At 44.7% G+C, this 18050-nt stretch overlaps 2 protein-coding genes across 2 annotated transcripts; one reads left to right on the top strand and one right to left on the bottom strand.

Moving 5' to 3' along the window:
* The first annotated feature begins 16 nt into the window (after window positions 1–16).
* ndufaf2 (NADH:ubiquinone oxidoreductase complex assembly factor 2) lies at window positions 17–15035 on the top strand. Its single transcript, XM_084056317.1, has 4 exons — window positions 17–260; window positions 10815–10904; window positions 11838–11878; window positions 13531–15035. Exons 1-4 carry the CDS (start codon window positions 146–148, stop codon window positions 13771–13773), a joined length of 489 nt encoding a protein of 162 aa, XP_083912443.1. The 5' UTR covers window positions 17–145; the 3' UTR covers window positions 13774–15035.
* Window positions 15036–15152: 117 nt separating this feature from the next.
* smim15 (small integral membrane protein 15) lies at window positions 15153–16773 on the bottom strand. Its single transcript, XM_084056318.1, has 2 exons — window positions 16643–16773; window positions 15153–15852 (listed from the first exon to the last, which is right to left on the bottom strand). The coding sequence occupies exon 2, from the start codon at window positions 15820–15822 to the stop codon at window positions 15598–15600; it is 225 nt and encodes a 74-aa protein (XP_083912444.1). The 5' UTR covers window positions 15823–15852; window positions 16643–16773; the 3' UTR covers window positions 15153–15597.
* Window positions 16774–18050: the final 1277 nt, after the last annotated feature.

The following is an 18050-nucleotide window of genomic DNA, read 5'->3' as shown; positions in this document are numbered from 1 at the left end:
CAGGCTATGGCATCAACCTCTAAACTTGCATAAACAACCCTGTTCTTGCTAGTAGTAAATCCATCCATGGTACCGCTGCGACAGACAGACAGACAGACAGACAGGTGACAACACCGGCGAGACTGACTGTCTGTCTGACATAATAATGAATAGGGTCGCAGGTCTCTTACGGCGGACGTTTGGGATCGTCCGTGAGCATGTTGGTACAGATCTGTTAGGAAACAATTATTACGTCATCCCTGAACAGAAGACTTGGACGGGTAAGTCTATTGACTGAACTGCACTGTAGTGTTACCATTAAAGAGGTCATGATCTTTTAAGAAACTTTGACATACTGAAGAAACAAACATACTGTATGTATATGCAAGGGAAAATACTGTAGTTTATGTACTAGTTATGTAGTCTCCATAGTATTAACGTTAGCCGTAGCCGTTTATTTAGATGTAAACAGCACACAGTCACACTCACTTTTTACACTAACATCGGATTGTATTATTCCGTTCGTTATTGTATATCTTCATTTATCTCATCTATCTCATGTTGGCCCACAATAAAACATGTATACCATATATTTCTATATAAATTAGAAAAACTGCTCTACGAAAATGCTATGATTCAAATCAAGCGTTTTGCACGACAACCGTTGTAGTGCATTACGCTTGCCACCAGATGGCGCGCGATGCTAAAAAAAAGAAGAAAATCAATTTATTGCTATGCTTCTTTAGTGTATTTTATGCAATGATCTGCAATTAAGACTTAATTAATTGGCGAAGCAGACCTTGGTCACCCAATGTTATCACATTGTATTGTCATTGACGTGCAAAGTGCAAAGACTCCTCCCCTGCTAAAGAAGTGTTAATTATCTGCATGATGAGGATTTAGAAGGAGGTCAGATCTGCCTACTGAGACATGGCAGTGGTACAATATGTAATGTATAAGCCAAGTGGCAGAACTGTGTCATCAAGCTAATCCATGGTGGGATGCCAGTGGTGTCCTTCATGCCATTTCTGACTGTTACAAGGTCAAGGACAACCTTGCTGGCCTTGACTGACTGAATGGTGGCTTACCATGAGGCTCTATGCTTCCACAGTCATTTGCATAGAGTTCCTGAAAACAGCAAATTGATATATTGAAGTATGCATTGGTACTACTATGCAGATTGAGATAGAGGATGGTCTGTATGTGGAGAAGGGTTTATGGACATCGATTGACACACATGGGGGACAAATGAAATACAGTGGCATTTCTATTAACAATAACACACTGACTTTGAGAAAGGATAACAATTATTACTGTCCATGTGTGTTACCCGTACTTCCAAGCAGGGCTGGTCCATAATGACCAAATCAAATATTTTCTTTTGCCTGAATGCCTCAATATCGATGTTATTGACAGTTGAGGCTTCCAGATTATATTAAATACACAAAAGATCATTCATTAGTAATATGGATAAGAATGACCAAAGATGTAGAGGCCTTCAATGTTCATTTCACTTTCGCTATAACATAAGTTATGAACATTTTACCACTTTTCTGTAATGCAGCCTTTGGGGCCAGGAACATGTAGCCATATCACATTATTACGATAACCTAGACTATATCTAGTAAAATATCACAATAAATTAATATTTCAATATATTGCCCAGCTCTAGGTTGTCTGTGACATGAATAGCCTCTTTTGCATAGCAAACCAGGCCACATGTGCTTCACACATAGCTGAAATAAAATGTCATTCAAAGCACTAAACATTGGCCCAATACCTCTCACATTAAGTTAAGAAAATAATCACATACTTTACGTTTGACAAATCATAGTTATATGGATAATGAGGAGGCCATATCTGGCTATTGTGGTGGTTAGCCTGGTTTGGCTCTATAGTGGAAACCAGGCTAATGGCTCTACTTTCTGTTATTCTGCCTGACTCAGGGAGTCCCTTCAGCCATTATTGGTATAGGTCCTGCCAAAGCTATAGGCTATAGGTCATGGGTCACGGGCTAAAGGCCAGGCCTCTGCTTGCCCCAGACATAATGAGACTGCTAGTTAACCTGCCATAGACTACAAACAGGGGGCAAAGCTTCAATATCTAGGCTTGCCTGATCTAAGGGATTTGATTATAGTTAATATAACCAACTATTTGTCAATCTGGAAGCTGCACTGCACACTTTTAATTCAGAAATGATCTTATCCTCCTTGATTTTGTCTTCCTCTCTTGGTGCCACTGTACTTACACAAGATATTTCCTACCCCTACCTACCTAGCCTAGGCTAAATAAATAACATGCATTAAGTGTTAGTGCCTTTCTCTCAGGATGTAACCTAGTTGTTGTGGTGCTGGAGTGGGGCTGACCTCTGGCAAGATTTAAAACCAGTTTCTTTCTGACTGAACTTGACTTTGCACTTCACCTTTTCTCAGCAGTTTGCAGGGAAACTTGCGCCCACCTCGTATTCATAATTCATCCCAAGGCTGTTCCTCAGCCCCTGGCTGTCAGGCTATTCAAATGAGACTTCACAAGAGGACCATTTTCAGCATGCTAAAGGCTACTGTATCCACTGGCCAATCACAATGAATGACCCTATACAGAGAGGCTAGTGGGCCTGTAGAGAGAACCCACACCCACCACATCTCATCCACACACACACACACACACAAACACACACACACACACACACACACACACACACACACACACACACACACACACACACACACACACACACACACACACACACACACACACACACACACACACACACACACACACACACACACACACACACACACACACACACACACACACACACACACACACACACAATAACAAACACTAATGCAGCCACACTTTCACTTGTCCTTTCTCTAACTCACTCCATCCAACCTTGTGGAAATAAAGTGAATGCATTATTCAGTCCATATGTCTTGCTAAAGTGAGCTCTTTTTGATCTTAAACTGATAGGCCAAGCGTGGGCTCAGGGCCTGAGGCGTGGACCGCAGGGCTTTCCACTGCAGCATATAGAGGATGAAAGAGTAGGGGAGGCTCTTCCTCACTTCTGTTTCAATCTCTAACCCCCCCCCCCCCCCTATTTACAGCTTTGCTCATTTGTCCATCCCTAGTGCACTGTCCATCTCTTTTTACCTTGCTTTGCTGTTCCCATTTCCTACCTCTCTCAATCTGTTATCTTTAGAAAACTGGGGCGTAAGTAATGCTGCGTGTACTGGGCTGGGTTGTTGAAGAAGAATTTGGTTGATTTGCAAACGCAAGAAGGGGGATATCTCCTTATTTTTGTCCTGTGTGATCGCCAACATTTTGACTTGGCGGTTCATAACTGTCCGGCCGTCTCAGTATGTTGACCTTTTTACTTATTTTTCACTCCAGTAAGTCCTTCCTTCCCTTGCCCCACCCTTCATCCCTGCCTCCTGATCTTCTTCCTTTGAAGCCAGTCCAGTGAAGATTTCTATTCACAACATCAGAGTACTTCAGCAGCAGTGTGGAGGGGCAGGCCTAGCAGCGCTCTCTCTCTCCCCCTCTGCTTAGATGCTGCTGCTTTTGCGTCCACACATCAAAATGAATAGGCCTGCATCTGAACTACAAGTCTAGTGAGGGGGGATCTCTGTCTCTACCCTTTAGAAATGCAGTAGTTCCAGAAGCCCCCTGTGTGCTGCTGCATCATTAACCAAAAAGTTGACTCCCTATTTTGGGCATATCATTATAGGCTAACATTTTAAGTTTTTTTTCAAATTTTGTCACAATATTTCAATTATTTTTCAAAAGGCGCTTTGTGAGCTTGCTATTTTCAAACGGCTGAAGCATAAAATAGGGCTGGATAAGAGGACAGGCCTGGCTTATAGGAAAAAGTCACTGGCAAACAGGCCGCTGGTCTATTTAGTGTGCTTTTGCCTTGGTGTCAGACCCATGGATCTGAATAGAGAATCTATATTCTCCTCTGTTTCTATGTGCCTCTGCTCTGTCCCCCAGGCCCAGCCCAACCTTACACTGCATGGGGCGCCATGTCATGCTTCCCAGATGAAAGCAAAGCATTCTGCGGATGGTCTCATTCGTCTTCGGCAGTGGGCCTGCAGCTCTGACGCCTGCCTTCCCTCCTTTTATTTAGGGAGAGTAGCGCGCTGACATTATCGGCCGCTGCAGGCGCATTTGAAAATAATTGCCTGTATGATTGCTATTTTTTCTTACCTCTTTGAGGAGGTGTAGCCTTTGTCTTGGAATCAATGGCTGCTCAATACTGGACAGGGGAAAGGCAGTTTCCTTTCATGTTGCAGTGAAAAGGATGTATTTTTAGCGCTATTCATTTAAACGGTGTATGCCATGCAGTTTTAATCTATCGGTCCCCTCCACTGTGTGGAGAATGGAAGAGATTCAGTGGTTTTTCAGAGGTGCACCACACTGGTGCCGAGAAAGGAGGCATTGAATTGTCGTCCTATCACTATCCCCTTCTCTTTGTCTATTATTTATTTGATTCCCCAGCTCTGTTCTATGAAGTGAAAAACTGAAAAGGCCTCAGTTCTGCCTTTTCAGGATGGGCGACTCAAGGGAGCGAGGGAGGTGTGTGTGTGTGTGTGTGTGTGTGTGTGTGTGTGTGTGTGTGTGTGTGTGTGTGTGTGTGTGTGTGTGTGTGTGTGTGTGTGTGTGTGTGTGTGTGTGTGTGTGTGTGTGTGTGTGTGTGTGTGTGCGCATGTGTACACGCGCGTGTGAGCATTTTTTGTACTGTAAAATTATTCTGAAATTCCCTCCCTCTACTTCATGCCTTTACACACTTAACACCACAACAGATGGCCGTGTGTCATCAGAGCGTTGATTCAAGCCGCAGATTTCTGTGGAAGGAGTCACAGCGGAGAGAGACTGGGGTCCAAATGGCTGTTTATTCTGCCACAAGTCGTCTCCAGGGTGCAATGAAAGAAGGTCTAGCCTACAGTAGGACGCCAACTCTGGGGTTTATCATGGAAGCATGCTGGCCATGGAGTTGCTCCTGTAAATCATGTTAATTGATAAGCGTCTTTGCTATGTGTGGGGGGTAAATGAAGGTTGTTTACTTATTACATTTAGTTCCATGTTATCTTTTACACCGGATGCCAAATGGATATATGCTTAATGTTGAAATAGAAATATTGGTTAACTATTTCATGTATTTAGAAAAAGCATTTTCCAGATAACATGAGTATGGAGAGAGAGAGAGAGAGAGAGAGAGCATAATGGCAAATAGGTTATTTATCATGTATGTAGCAAAGGCTTTTAATGGCTCTATGTGACATTGTCAAAATTCATCCCCAAATATGCTGCTAACTCCGCCGAATTCAGGATTGACATGCCTTTTTAATGAATCTGACTCTCCCTTCTCAAATCGATTTTGTTTGGAGAGCAACGATGGACAGCTGGTCATGATGTCAGGAGAGGGAAGACGACAAATTGACACACATCCCTCCCCAGTTAGGTTAAGATGTGTCTCTCTCTCTGCACTCATTTCTCTCTCTCTGGTCAGATGGCTGGCTAGATGTTTTGACACCTTCGGGCTCCCTGTCTGTCAGAAAATCAGCAGAGAAGACAGACAGACGTCTGCTGAAGCCTGACGCTGCTTATTCAATTCCGAATATTTTAATAAAGCAGACAGGCAGAAAGAAATGAGAGTTTGAAATACGGGAGAAAAGATGAGACTGGAAGGAAGGGGGTGTACTTGTAGACAGTGGAAGGAAAAACAGGGTGGGGGGAAGATTGACAATGAAGGAGGAGAGTACTGACATATGCAGTGAAATTATATTGTGGGGGAGAAATAGACTGGGTGAACGTGAAAATGTTATTTTCGGACAGAAGGTGATATTAGGCTGGAAGAGCCGGAGAAAGAAGGTATATGTGGGCTAATTTACAATTTATCTCCTATCCAGAGTGACTTACAAATTGGAATAAGCAGAGCTCTAGTCAATAAACAGGGCAAATAGTCACATAAAGAGAACAGGGAGAACAAAGTAGTGCCTCAAAGAAACTTGGATACCAGGTAAACTATTAATCTAGCATCTGTCTAAACAACATCTAAATCCCATTCTTAACATATGTGGTCGAGAAAAAACGAATCTAAAAAACATGAGAACAAGTGACCAACACATGTCTGCATAGTAAACTAGCATCAAGAAGGTATACAAGGAGAGTGAAGTGCTAGGGGATGAGGTGCAGTCTGAAGAGGCGAGTCTTCAGACTACTAAACTGGGAGTGAGTCTAATGGAGAGAGGAGGTGGATGGAGGAAGTGATGGAGGTAAATAGATGGGGGGACTGCTCGGGGTGTGGACATTACATGAGAGCCAAAAAGGAAGAGGAGGAGGAGTGGGGGGGGGGGCACGCTACTCTACAGCTTCACAAAGAACACTGACTTCCTTGCTTTACCATGGTCTCTGAAGACAAAGGGTCATCTGAAGCCAGATTTATACTTTGTCGTACAATTGTGTCGTAGTATAAATTGGGCTCTAGTCTGGGCTAAAGTCTTGAGTCTGTGGCTCGCTTCCACCCTCAAATATACATATGTACCTGGCTGTGCTTGGCTAAAAGTAACACACCAGGGAAATCAGTGGCATTCATTTCATGGTTACTACTTGTATATGAATTATTCTCCCCCTGTTCTGCTCTTGAGTCACTCTCACCTCAGTGGGATCGACAGCGTCTTTGGGGGGGTGCTGAAGGGAAAAAATGAGGACTGAAGGGGGAAAAAAGAATCTAGCAGGCCTACTTTACACTTAAGCTCCTCCTTCTCGCTGCAACTGAAGCAAAACATCGGCTGGCCTTTTCCCTCTAAACCTCATCCCACGTCGCTAGGCTCAGGGCTAGCGGGTAACCATGGTTACGGGGCCCTCACATCCATCCCCCCGTTTTTCTTTTCCAGGAAAGTAGACTAGAGGGAGAGAGGAGAGAGAGAGAGCGGGTGTCAGTATCTCTACCTGCTGCCCCTGTATCACTGTTGCTTATCAGACCACTCCGTCTCAATAAAGCTGCCCATTACCATGCACACCCTGGTTCACTACACTCTCCACCACACAGCTCAGCTGGAGTTGGAGAACAGCCCCCCAATCCAGTGAGCCCACACAGGCCAATCAGACAAGCTTATGTGGCCAGCTCCTACGTGACCGCTGCTGCTGGCTATTTGCTCCGGCATAATTCAAGGCCCCAACCACCCTTCTCTGAGTCTTACAGTAGATCTGCTCGACTGGAAAACGGCTGGTGGTCTCACAGCTGAAAGTCTCGGAATTGAATGCATTGCATGCTCTCCGTGTGCAAGTGTTTCTTTGCAATGCAATTGTCTATTCAGAGATGAGAGAAAGTGGATGGATCTTGGTTGTTGTTGTTGACGGTGAGGAGTATGAGATAGCGACGTACCAGTCGGCACATGAACCAGTTTCTGTTTTGCAATATCTGAGCTCCGTGGTTCACTCTCTTCCCGTATGACGCCATTTGGAAATGTGTTCCCCTGACGACCTGCCTCCATAATCAAAGGTAGTCTGTAGGAGACAGGCACAACAGCAAGAGAGACGGCAGAAGAAAAAAGGCCCTGAATGACACCACAGAGGAGAAAAACCTCTCAGGTCGCCCCCAGCACTACTCACCTGGGACCTGAAGAGGGAGTGTTTGTGTGTGTGTGTGTGTGTGTGTGTACACGGACTGTGCGCGTGCGTGGGTGCATGCGTGTGTGTTGAAGCAGGTGATGGAGTTTAACAGGGTGTGTTCAGGGTTCAAAGAGCACTCCTTAGTGCGCATCACATCGCACTGTAACGAACGAGAGGGATGGCTTTAAGCCGGCATCTGATTGGCTCCCGATCCCGCTGCCACGGCAACCCCCTCATCCCCTCCCCAGTCCCTCTGTTCCTCCACACCCCCTCCCAGTTTCATCGCAGGCTCGCAGATGAGTCGCGCTCAGACAGGTGAGATGATTCATAAATATTTATGAGGTGGGATTTCATGTGCTGGCCCCTCCCCCTCCCCTACGCTGCGCTGCGTTTGTCCTTCATGGTGAGCGCCGGCGTCCTCGCTCCTGTCTCTCAGGTTAATCTGCCTGTTCTCTAGCTGTGTGTGCGCGTGTGTGTGTGTGTGTGTGTGTGTGTGTGTGTGTTTTGACTGGTAACTAGCCCCCACCCCCAGTGAGTGATGGGAGGGCGGACTTGTCACAAGGGGGCCCACTGAGATAGAGAGCTCCCCCCACACCTCTCTCTGTTTCCCTCTCTCTCTCGTGCACTCGCTCACTCTAAACATGCAGTCACACTTTTCCTCCATCCCCTGTCTCTCAGGTCTAGGAGAGGTAACAGAAGGTGGGGGGAGACGGGGTTAGTATGGGGGAGGCAGGCTACACCCGAGCTGACAGTGCTACAGATCCTAGAATGACAGCAGCCTGCAGGTAACATTGAGACTATTGTCGCCTATTCAAGCTGGGAAATCGAGTAGCCAAACAATGTGGCCGTTAATTATGAATGCTTCATCAGGGCTAAGAATAAGCATATTCGGTAATTGCATCCTTCGGTAGGCCCACTGTCCACATGGAAGACAATGCAAGATGATGCAAGTTGCACCAATATCTTTCTTTCATCTTAACACACTGCAGAGAATTAATTCTCATGCTAGCTCCACGAAATAAATGAGTTTGCCATCCCCTTATTTTCATGATGTTCTAGGGGGGTGCCTTCGTTTTCCAGTCATCATGTAATAACACGGTGTCGCTGTAGCCTACGTGTTTACCTTCTGTTGTCCCAGATCCGAGTTTACACTTACAGACAGAGAGGAAATATCACACAATCAGACTGACACCCCCCAGTATGTATGTATGTATGTATGTATGTGGTAGGAGGATCAGGCTTGTTTCATAAATATATGTACATATTTGTTATTCAAATCCAAGGATAAAAGCCATGGTGGAAGGGGTTTAGTCATGCTGCAAGAGCTATGAGACAAGGGGAGAGCCTTGTTCGAGAGACACTGAGAGGAGAGAGGGGGAGCATCCTAGGAGGGAGAAACGCAAGGAGTGGGGGAGAGCAAACGAGTGGGCGCCTCTCTCCATGCCTATTAGTTAGGCATTAACTGCAGCTAAGTACATCGCTTGTGGGGACTGTATCATAATTCTGCCATTTCTATCTGCTGCCTCCCACGCCCAATGCAAATATGGATACGATCTGTTTATAATTAGCATACCTGTTAAATTTATTTGTTGGTATCGCCTAGAGAACGCAATCTTTTGTTTGTTGGCAGTTGTTTTCCTTCTACATTCCTGGGGGTCTCTAGGAAAAAAGCACATTCCTCAGCTGACTTTTTAAGGCATACATGTAAACAAATTGAACAATAATAGAATGCATTTACATATCGCAGGGAGCCAGCTTTGTTGATAAGGTTGAGTATGAAAGTGGTGGTGTTTTCTTTTTTGTCAGGGTTGGATATCATAAGATCAAGAGCAGCAGTGAGGCCCTAGAATCTATTGGGATCCAACGCTGAGGTATACTAGCCTAATTAGCTGACCTGATTACTTTATGGTTGGATGAAACGTTAGTCTTGATGAGCAAAAGCAGAACAGGAAATGCATTCATTTCTGTATGTGAAGATGTTCCTGGGGGGGTTTCTCATAGCATCATTGTATGTTTAAGTTCAAAACAAAAGTACGGCGACCTGGCATTCAGACACCACAAGACACAGGAACTGTGCGGCAGAGACTTCCAGTGCGCATAGTTTGCAGCTTTGTCAGGCTACCATCATTCATCCATCCCTGTGCCATAGCTATCTGTTATGGCTGAAGTAAACATTAAGGCCATCAGTCTGTGCGGTGCGTGGAGGTGGTTGGCTCCATTTGTCCATGTCCAGTCAGCTGCGGAGAGATGGTGATGGAATCCTGACAGATTGTCTGTGTTTTGGAGCGTGTTGTTTTCCTTGCCCATCCATTTCTCTGCTTCTAGCCGCGTTCGCCATGCATCATCACTCTCTCCTTCCTCCTTCCTGCCTCATCATTTCTCAGGGTGGGGGATGTGTGGATAGACAGGCGGATGGACGGACGGACGGACGTCCGGCTACCTGCAAGCAGTAACTACGGAGACAGTGTAGTTGTCATTAGTGACTACTGTAAGAGGCACTGCAGCTGCATACTAACAAGTAATCCTCTCTCCCTCTCTCATTCTCTCTTAACTCACTCTCTCTCCCTCTCCCTTTCTCTCTCTCTCTCTGTGGGTTCCCCCTCTACCTCTGTCTCCATGTCATTGTGTGCCAGCCGAACTTGTCTAATCAGCAGATTCGACCAAAATAATTGGCGGTGGCCTTGCTGCTAGCGAGCGCCGTGCTGTATACAGATAGAGGGGGGGGGCTCTTAATATTCCATGCAGCTCATCCCTCTCCTGTTCCCTGTGATATCTGACCTCTTTTGTCTCCTGCTTGGCTTGACGTTGATTTTGGAGGGCATTGTTAGTCCGAGCACTGTGATTGGAGGAGGTTGGCAGCGAGGGGGGCTGTGGTTGGTGGGTTAAAGGGGGAGGCTGATTTGCATAAAGGCTTAGCCCAGATTTGGAGCCACTCAGAGAGATCTGAGGAGAAGGGCCCGAGGGCCACGAGGTAATCATCCATGACCTGTCACAGCACTGTCATCCCTCTGTGTATTTGTGTGTGTGTGTGTGCGCGTGCGTGCGTGCGCGCTCACGTGTGTGTGTGTGTGTGTGAGAGAGAAAGAGTGAGTGCGCAAGAGAGAACTGTTTCTTTGTGCACATTTGTACACAAAGAAACACGCACACAGCTCTCTACGTTTTGTATGCATCATTGTTGAGCATCTCTCTTTCTCTCTCATTTGTTTTTGTTTCCCTAGGAAGGTTCGTCCGTGCCAAGCGGATGGTGGTAGCAGCCAATCCCACAGAATACGAGTACATGGAAGGCAGCATACCATCGGAATGGGATGGTGAGTTTGGGCTACTGTGGGTTGCTGTGTGTGCCTGTACACTGACGTTGATAAACGCCATGCTAACAAAAGTACTACACGATACAGCAACACACAGAATGCTGCGCCAATGAATTCATGGCTGCAAATATTGAGGGGGGGGGGGGGGGGGTAATCCATTGATTTCCATACCACAAGATGAGATGGGGGTGGGGGGCATACTGTATGTATGAGTTTATCAAAGACACCCCACCCCGTATGTTGGGTGTTTTACAAGCACACCATGAAAATGGTGTTTTTCAAATTCCTTACAACTGGATACAGACTGTTCCCTCTGTCTCCGACCAGCTTTATCCACCTTAAACCCCTCATCCTGCTTCGCCCCGTCCCTCATGCATTTTCATCAGGATGCAAATAAGAAAGGGATAAAAGAGGCTCAGAATCCCTGCACTAGCTGGAGGAAGAGTTAGAAAAAAATCTCTATCTTTCTCTCTCCGTCTCCCTTTAACCAGCTCAGCCAAAAACCGAGCTCCTTACAAAAGAGGATGAGAGAGCGAGATAGAGCTCTACCAAGAGAGAAAGGAAGGAGGACAGAGATATTGATAGAGAGTGATGGGGTGGGGTGATGGTTTACTTTTAAATTCAACGACCAGAGGAGGAGTTTCACACCTCTTATGAGACAGTGCTAGCACTACATTGCCAAGACTCAAACAGCGTTGGTGTTTTGTTTTAGTTATCCTTAGTATAGCCTGCCTACATGTTTTACCGATAATCCATCTTTTTCACCACAGTTCACTTACACAAAATAAAACCAAGCATACGGTTGTGGAGTCTCTGTTACGCTAAGCTGAAACAGAGTGGTTCTACCTCTGCTGCAGCCTATAAATTTGACTGCAGGTTGTGTTTGCTCTGTGTTTGTGTGGGTGTTCTCACTCTCTTCTCTTCCTCCTCCAGCTTGGATCCGAGGCAGACGGAAGGAGCCCCCCTCCATCGAGGTACGCCCCCCTCCCCCCCCCAGCCTCCCCGCTGTGGTGATGGTGGGGCTCTGGGGGGAATGGGAACAAGGGAGGCATGAGAAGGGAGGAGAATGACTTTGATTTGATTTCTCTCGCAGTTTCCAACAGAGCCCAGAAACTTTGGGGGATAGGTGTTAAAATAAACTGCAGCTGAAATGTGTTGATGGTGAGAGACAGACAGCCTCTGAACAAGCAGCTTACTGACTCTTATGTACTAGTTTACTTTTCTATCTCGCTAGCAGACGCCTGCTTCTTTTTTTGGCTCAGAGTGGAGCGGCATGCAGAGGATATGTCGTTGGAGTGAAGTATGACCCCTCATGTTCCTCTGACCAGCTTTATTGCTCTTTAAATGTGAGAACTTTGATTGTTAGGCCAGTGAAATGTAGGTCTGTGGGAAATCCCTCACAAAGGCAAATACCCAGACAGCTCTCACTCCCTGTCCACTCTCCCTGCCAGTGGCCAATGCCATCCCTTCCCACCGTTTGCCAGAACATTCTATTCCAATTTTCTGCCTCGTGTCTGTCCAATAGCAGCCTTCAACAGCTGGACAATGTTAATGTGGCCAGGACTGCACCCCCATCATATTATCCTACCCTACCCCTTGTCATGCTCCGTCTCTTCCTGGTCCAAGCCGACATAAATTGATTGGATTAAATCCTGTCATTAACAGGCTGGAAAAGCAGCTCAGTGTGTTTGTCTCCGTCCCCAAAGCAGGGATTTTTGGCCACGGCTCTTCCCTCTTTTCCAGTCCTAGCCTTTGCCAACACACAGCATTATGGCCAGTCCTCCCTTCCTCTTTGGCTCTCTTTGCTACAGAGAGGCTAACATCACTGGACACCAGCTGGAGCTTCAACAGGGTAGTCATTCCACTAGTGGGCTAGGTTCAGGTTATAATTATTTCCATGAGTTGGAAGGATGGCGTACACTCCATTGCTTCATGTCTTGTCCTAGTTTTCACATCCTTTACACAGACTACATTTTTAACCAGGGTTTATTTAACCAAGACAAGGTGGGTGCACAATGCACATGCTCGCTCTTTTTCAACTAACGCCTGACTTCACACACATGAATTTCCAGTGGCGTTTTGGGAATTGGGAGCAGTTAAAGTCAGGTGCCTCAAAGACAAGAGGTCGGTGGTGGTAGTTTAAGGAAAGCGTTAGTCATACAATTTCTCCATCTGGTCTTTCCCAGCAATACATACACTACAGGGATTGTATCCAGCAATGCTCAGGTCATACATTAACTTGTCTGACCTTCAGGCCACTGCAAGTCTCAACATTTCCAACCTATGGACTTTGTCAGTTGCATCTGACATACAAAAGATATCATGATGGACTAGTATGAGGTCATTGACGACACAGTGTGATGACATCATCTCACTGTATACTAGGTATACATTGTATCCTTTACGAAATATAGGAAGTGCCTTTCTTGCTACAAGTGTACATACAGTAGAACATAAATAGCAGATGAAAAACATTCCAGATGGCTCAGTGCTGTATGTCACATGCTCTTTACTTGCCAGCACCTCTGTTTTAGTTATTAACTTTTGTACCAGTAGTACATCTTGTTTATTTTGTATTATACTCTGGGCCACTTTGGATGTTTACCATATTGTTTTCTTTTTACAGGAGCTGTTGAAGAATCAGCAGTACAGGGAGCAGATCAAACTGAAGGCCAGGGAGGTGGAGCAGAAAGATGTGCTCCTCCAGGCTAAGGAGTATGAGGAGGGTCTGGTAGCTGCTCCTCCCCAGATTGCAGTCAAAGGCCACGCAGCTACAGCCAGCTTTGGCAAGCAAGAAGTCAGCGAGGAGCCCACCAGCACTGCAAATACATTCCAGCCTGGCTCCTGGATGCCTAATTCTAAAAAATAGACAGACATTCACGTGTATACAAGATAATATTTTGACATCTTATCGTCATCACATCTAGAACCTGAATGAACACTGCGACAGCAGACATGACAGAAAAAGAAAAAAACGGCTTTACATACACAATATGGAGAAATGTGCTGTGCAAAGACAAAATGATTATTGTCAGTGTAATTGGTTTCCTCATATCGATGACAGGATGTGTGGGTAAGCATTGTTTTGCAAAGCCAAACTTTTTTTCAAACCATACATCATACAATAAATACCATCCTCTGTCATCACGGACAAAGCAAACTTGTTACTCTTTGGAATGTAAGCTAGGCAAAAGAACAGTTATGCTGCAGTTATAACTACTGTAAAGGGCTTTTCATGACATGCCCTGAAGAGTACACTATTGCATTTTTAACTTAACTAGAGGTTCGGGCCGCTACGCAGCCATCACATCTAGAGTTTGGGCCACCGATCCAAGCAATATATGGAGATCTCTTGTCAGTCCTTGTCCCTTTTATGCCCATATATGGAGATCACTGATGTCATCAGTATATGCCCATATATGGGCATGGGCATAACCCCCTTTTGTGCCCATATATAGAGCTGATTTGTTTACCTGATGCCATAACACATTGAGATTAGACAACACACTCCATATTTGGGCGTTGCTGCATTGGGAACGGGAATGGTTATGGCTGAGTCATAGTGACATGAGCGTGATGACGTGGTCTGCCGGCTCGTCCGCCGGCCAGCCTGCCAGTCCTCCCTTAAGCCAATTTTAATATAAGATGTTTTTTGTGGGTGGACTGTGAATCAGTTGTCATGCCTTTACAAGATAGGCAAGTTTATTTTTATAGAACATTTCAACAAGGCAATTCAATGTGTTTTACCCAAAACATTCAGATGGGTTGATGCAAATGAAGTTCAATGAAGTAATAAGTAGTTAATTGGACTTCATTTGCATCGGGTTTAAGTCTTAAACCCTACACTTTGTTGACCAAGGGTTCAGGGGGCCTCTAAACCAATCTCTGCTGAAAATAGCCGATTCTGCAAGCTCAGAGTGCAGAATTGACCGTCTGTTTTTGGTGAATGATTGCCTATTTTGACATGCCCAGAATAGGGATGTTGGCGTTCATGTGGTTGAATAAAATATTCTTTGTCAATGTTTCAACTCTTATTTAATATGTGGTGTTTAGTGGCAACAAATACTCAAGATGACAATATGCTGTAAAGTCAAACTAATCAGATTTATTAACAAAAACGTATAAGCAATAATCAAAAGTGTTGTAGTGGGTATAATTGGGGTTGACTTTGACATCTTTGACCATATGCATAGACATATTGGTACTTAAAAACCAAGCATAGATGAACAAACCCAGTTTGAAAATCAGTTAACCACAAGCACTTTATTGAGTAAAACAATCATTTTGGCATTTACTTGCAACTTGAGCAAAATAGTACAGTATCCTTATTAACCAAATCAGAAAAATCATAGATGCTAAAATTGGAATGCAAGGTGCAACAACAGCTGCCCAATAATACATCAGTGGATGTCTGCATTATAATGGAATATAACAGATGACCACTGTCCTCTTTGCTGAGTCCCACTGGGATGAGCCTCCTCCGGGCAGCACTGTCCGTCTCAGCACTGTGAGGCCCTTCAGACCTACGTCCCAAGTTCCGCCTCATACTCAACACAAGAGTGAGGGGTGGTGGGTCTGTGCTGATGCCAGGGCTGGGACCAGGGCAGTGTGCTTTGGGAGAGAGGAGAGTCTTGAGCAGAGCACGGCTGTTTCTGTCCCTCCTACTCCTTGCCCCCGTCCCTCCATGAGTAACTCAGTCTTTCTTGGCCCTCTTGGCCTTGGCAATATTTTCGTTGCGTTTTTGCTTTTTCTTCTGCTCCTTGTCCCGTGCCTCGATCATCTTAGCTAGTTTCCACGACAACAGTGCACTGGCAATGAAGAGCGGCGTGAGAGCCAGTATGACGGTCGTTAGGAAACCATAGGGGTCTTTGGCAGCCCACTCCACCACATACTCTGCCCATGCCCGCACATCAATCATCCTGCACACAGATTTCAATGTCTATCACACCTGAGGAGAGAGAGCCAGGAGAACCTTAAGTTAAACAAAACAGCCTGTGATGTCAGTCAATTATGACATATCTATGACATGACTCCAAATTTAGGCACGGTTTCAGCCTGATTGGAGCCTCTGACTTTATATAGAATTTTAAGAAAGATGGAACTCCCTGCCTGGGGATCTCATCTCAGGCAGGCAAACTCGGTACCCTTATACATCTCTTAAAACTCACTTCAATCGCACATTTTCGTAATTGATGAATTGCTGTAACCTTTATGATTATTTGATCTTGACCGTGGACCTACTCTTGTTACTGTAAAGCACTTTGTAACTTGTTTTAGAAAGCTGCTATACAAATAAAGTATACTATACTGCCTACTGATCATTATGACCGTCTTGATCCAGGCTAACATTGTTCAAGTCATTTGACTTCATGACATCATATCTATGGTTAGCAAATTAAAGTAAATTCTGTCATCACATTGTAACTGCTGATAATTCTCCGTTGGGAGACATCACTACTTGCTATTATCTGCTCACCACACCCTTTTCCCTGGCTACAGCAAAGAAGCTAAGCAAGCGTCTGACTTCCCCTGTCATTTGGATGCCATATTTGCATTCCTGAGATGAGGATAAAAGATTTGCATTGCTAGCTAAACCGAAAACATTCGGCCTAACTTAAGAACCCACTAGCTATCGGCTACATAGCCCAGTGAGTGCACAAAAACACAACATAAAACAAAAGTAAACTTAAATCATGTTCGGTGGTTGCGTAACTAGGCTAACTGTTAAATATACTCACTAAATGATTATTTTGTTGATATCCACGCTACGTCTTCACTCCTCTCCCAGCTCCAGGAAGTGTAGTCACACTGCTGCTCACTCGCTATTGGTTGTGACGTCTACTTCCGACAGATGGGAATTGTAGTTCTATAAATCATTCGCCTTCTCTTGTTCTCTCCACAGCTCAGGGCAGGGAACTCTGCTCGGCGTGGTAGAATAGAGGTGGGACTCTATGAGGTGGGATAATGTAATAAAAAAAAAATGTATATATATATATATATATATATATATATATATATATATATATATATATATATATGTATATATATATATATATATATATATACATACACACATACATACATACATACACACACACACACACACACACACACACAGACACACACACACACACACACACACACACACACACACAGACACACACACACACACACACACACACACACACACACACACACACACACACACACACACACTATTTTTTGATATTATGCGTTCAATAATATTGCTATCAGATGTCTCAACCATAAAAAGTCCTTCATTAGCAAAAAAAAAAAAATTGTCTTCTCACTATGACTGTGCAGTTGTATGAAAAAAATATAACATTTTGTGGATAATTAACTATGTTAAACTATCATTTATGTCTTTGGACCATTCACAGAGATAGAGAACATTTGGACACACAATTCAGTAACCTACCAGGCATGGCAGACTGATCATGTGTGGGTCTTCACAGTAGGCCCTCTTCCAAGAAGTGGATAATAATACAATACTGGCCATAAATCTATGGTCTCCTGAGACTGCTCTATCAGAACAATTAAGAAATGTTATAGCCTAATCCAATATCACACTTCTGAAAAGCCCAAAATTTGACTGGCCTACTAAATATGTGACTGAACTGAAAACGATGACTAAATAGAACAAAAGAGGACCTGCTGGGTTCCTGAACTTCCTGTGGGGAAGTATTGAAACCAAATCAGGTTAGAACACATCTGCTCTGTCCATACGGCATGGATCACTTTCAGCGCGGTTCAAAGGCCACACTTTTACTCACAGAGGAAGAGGGAGGTGGTCAGCTGCAAACACATGCAGGGACGAGCCAAACAAACATTCACTTGACTTTACTGACAGGCACTTTCTGCCACGCAGTTTTATTTGATTATTCAGAAAAGCTTCCTAATCTATTGTATGGTTATATTATCAGCTTATTGGTGTATCACAGGCGATTCAGAGGGCAGCATTGCAGCTGCACCCATGCCCCTGCCCCCTGATGACTATTGACTCCTCAAAAAGTAAACAGTGGGCCTCCCTTTCATGAAATGATGAGACTAATGTTTTCAGCAAACAGCGACAAAATGGCTGAGCTAACTTTTGTTATAACCAGCTCCACCAGCCGTGTGTGTCAT

Source organism: Gymnoscopelus microlampas (genome assembly GCF_963454915.1).
Source record: "Gymnoscopelus microlampas genome assembly, chromosome: 4".
Classification (NCBI taxonomy): domain Eukaryota; kingdom Metazoa; phylum Chordata; class Actinopteri; order Myctophiformes; family Myctophidae; genus Gymnoscopelus; species Gymnoscopelus microlampas.
This window is presented reverse-complemented; position numbering and strand designations above follow the sequence as displayed.

Coding starts and splice junctions, on each gene's coding strand:
- ndufaf2 (XM_084056317.1), top strand. CDS start 146: ATGAATAGGGTCGCAGGTCTCTTACGGCGGACGTTTGGGATCGTCCGT. Junction 261..10,814: donor TGAACAGAAGACTTGGACGG/GTAAGTCTATTG, acceptor TTGTTTCCCTAG/GAAGGTTCGTCCGTGCCAAG. Junction 10,905..11,837: donor CATACCATCGGAATGGGATG/GTGAGTTTGGGC, acceptor TTCCTCCTCCAG/CTTGGATCCGAGGCAGACGG.
- smim15 (XM_084056318.1), bottom strand. CDS start 15,822: ATGATTGATGTGCGGGCATGGGCAGAGTATGTGGTGGAGTGGGCTGCC.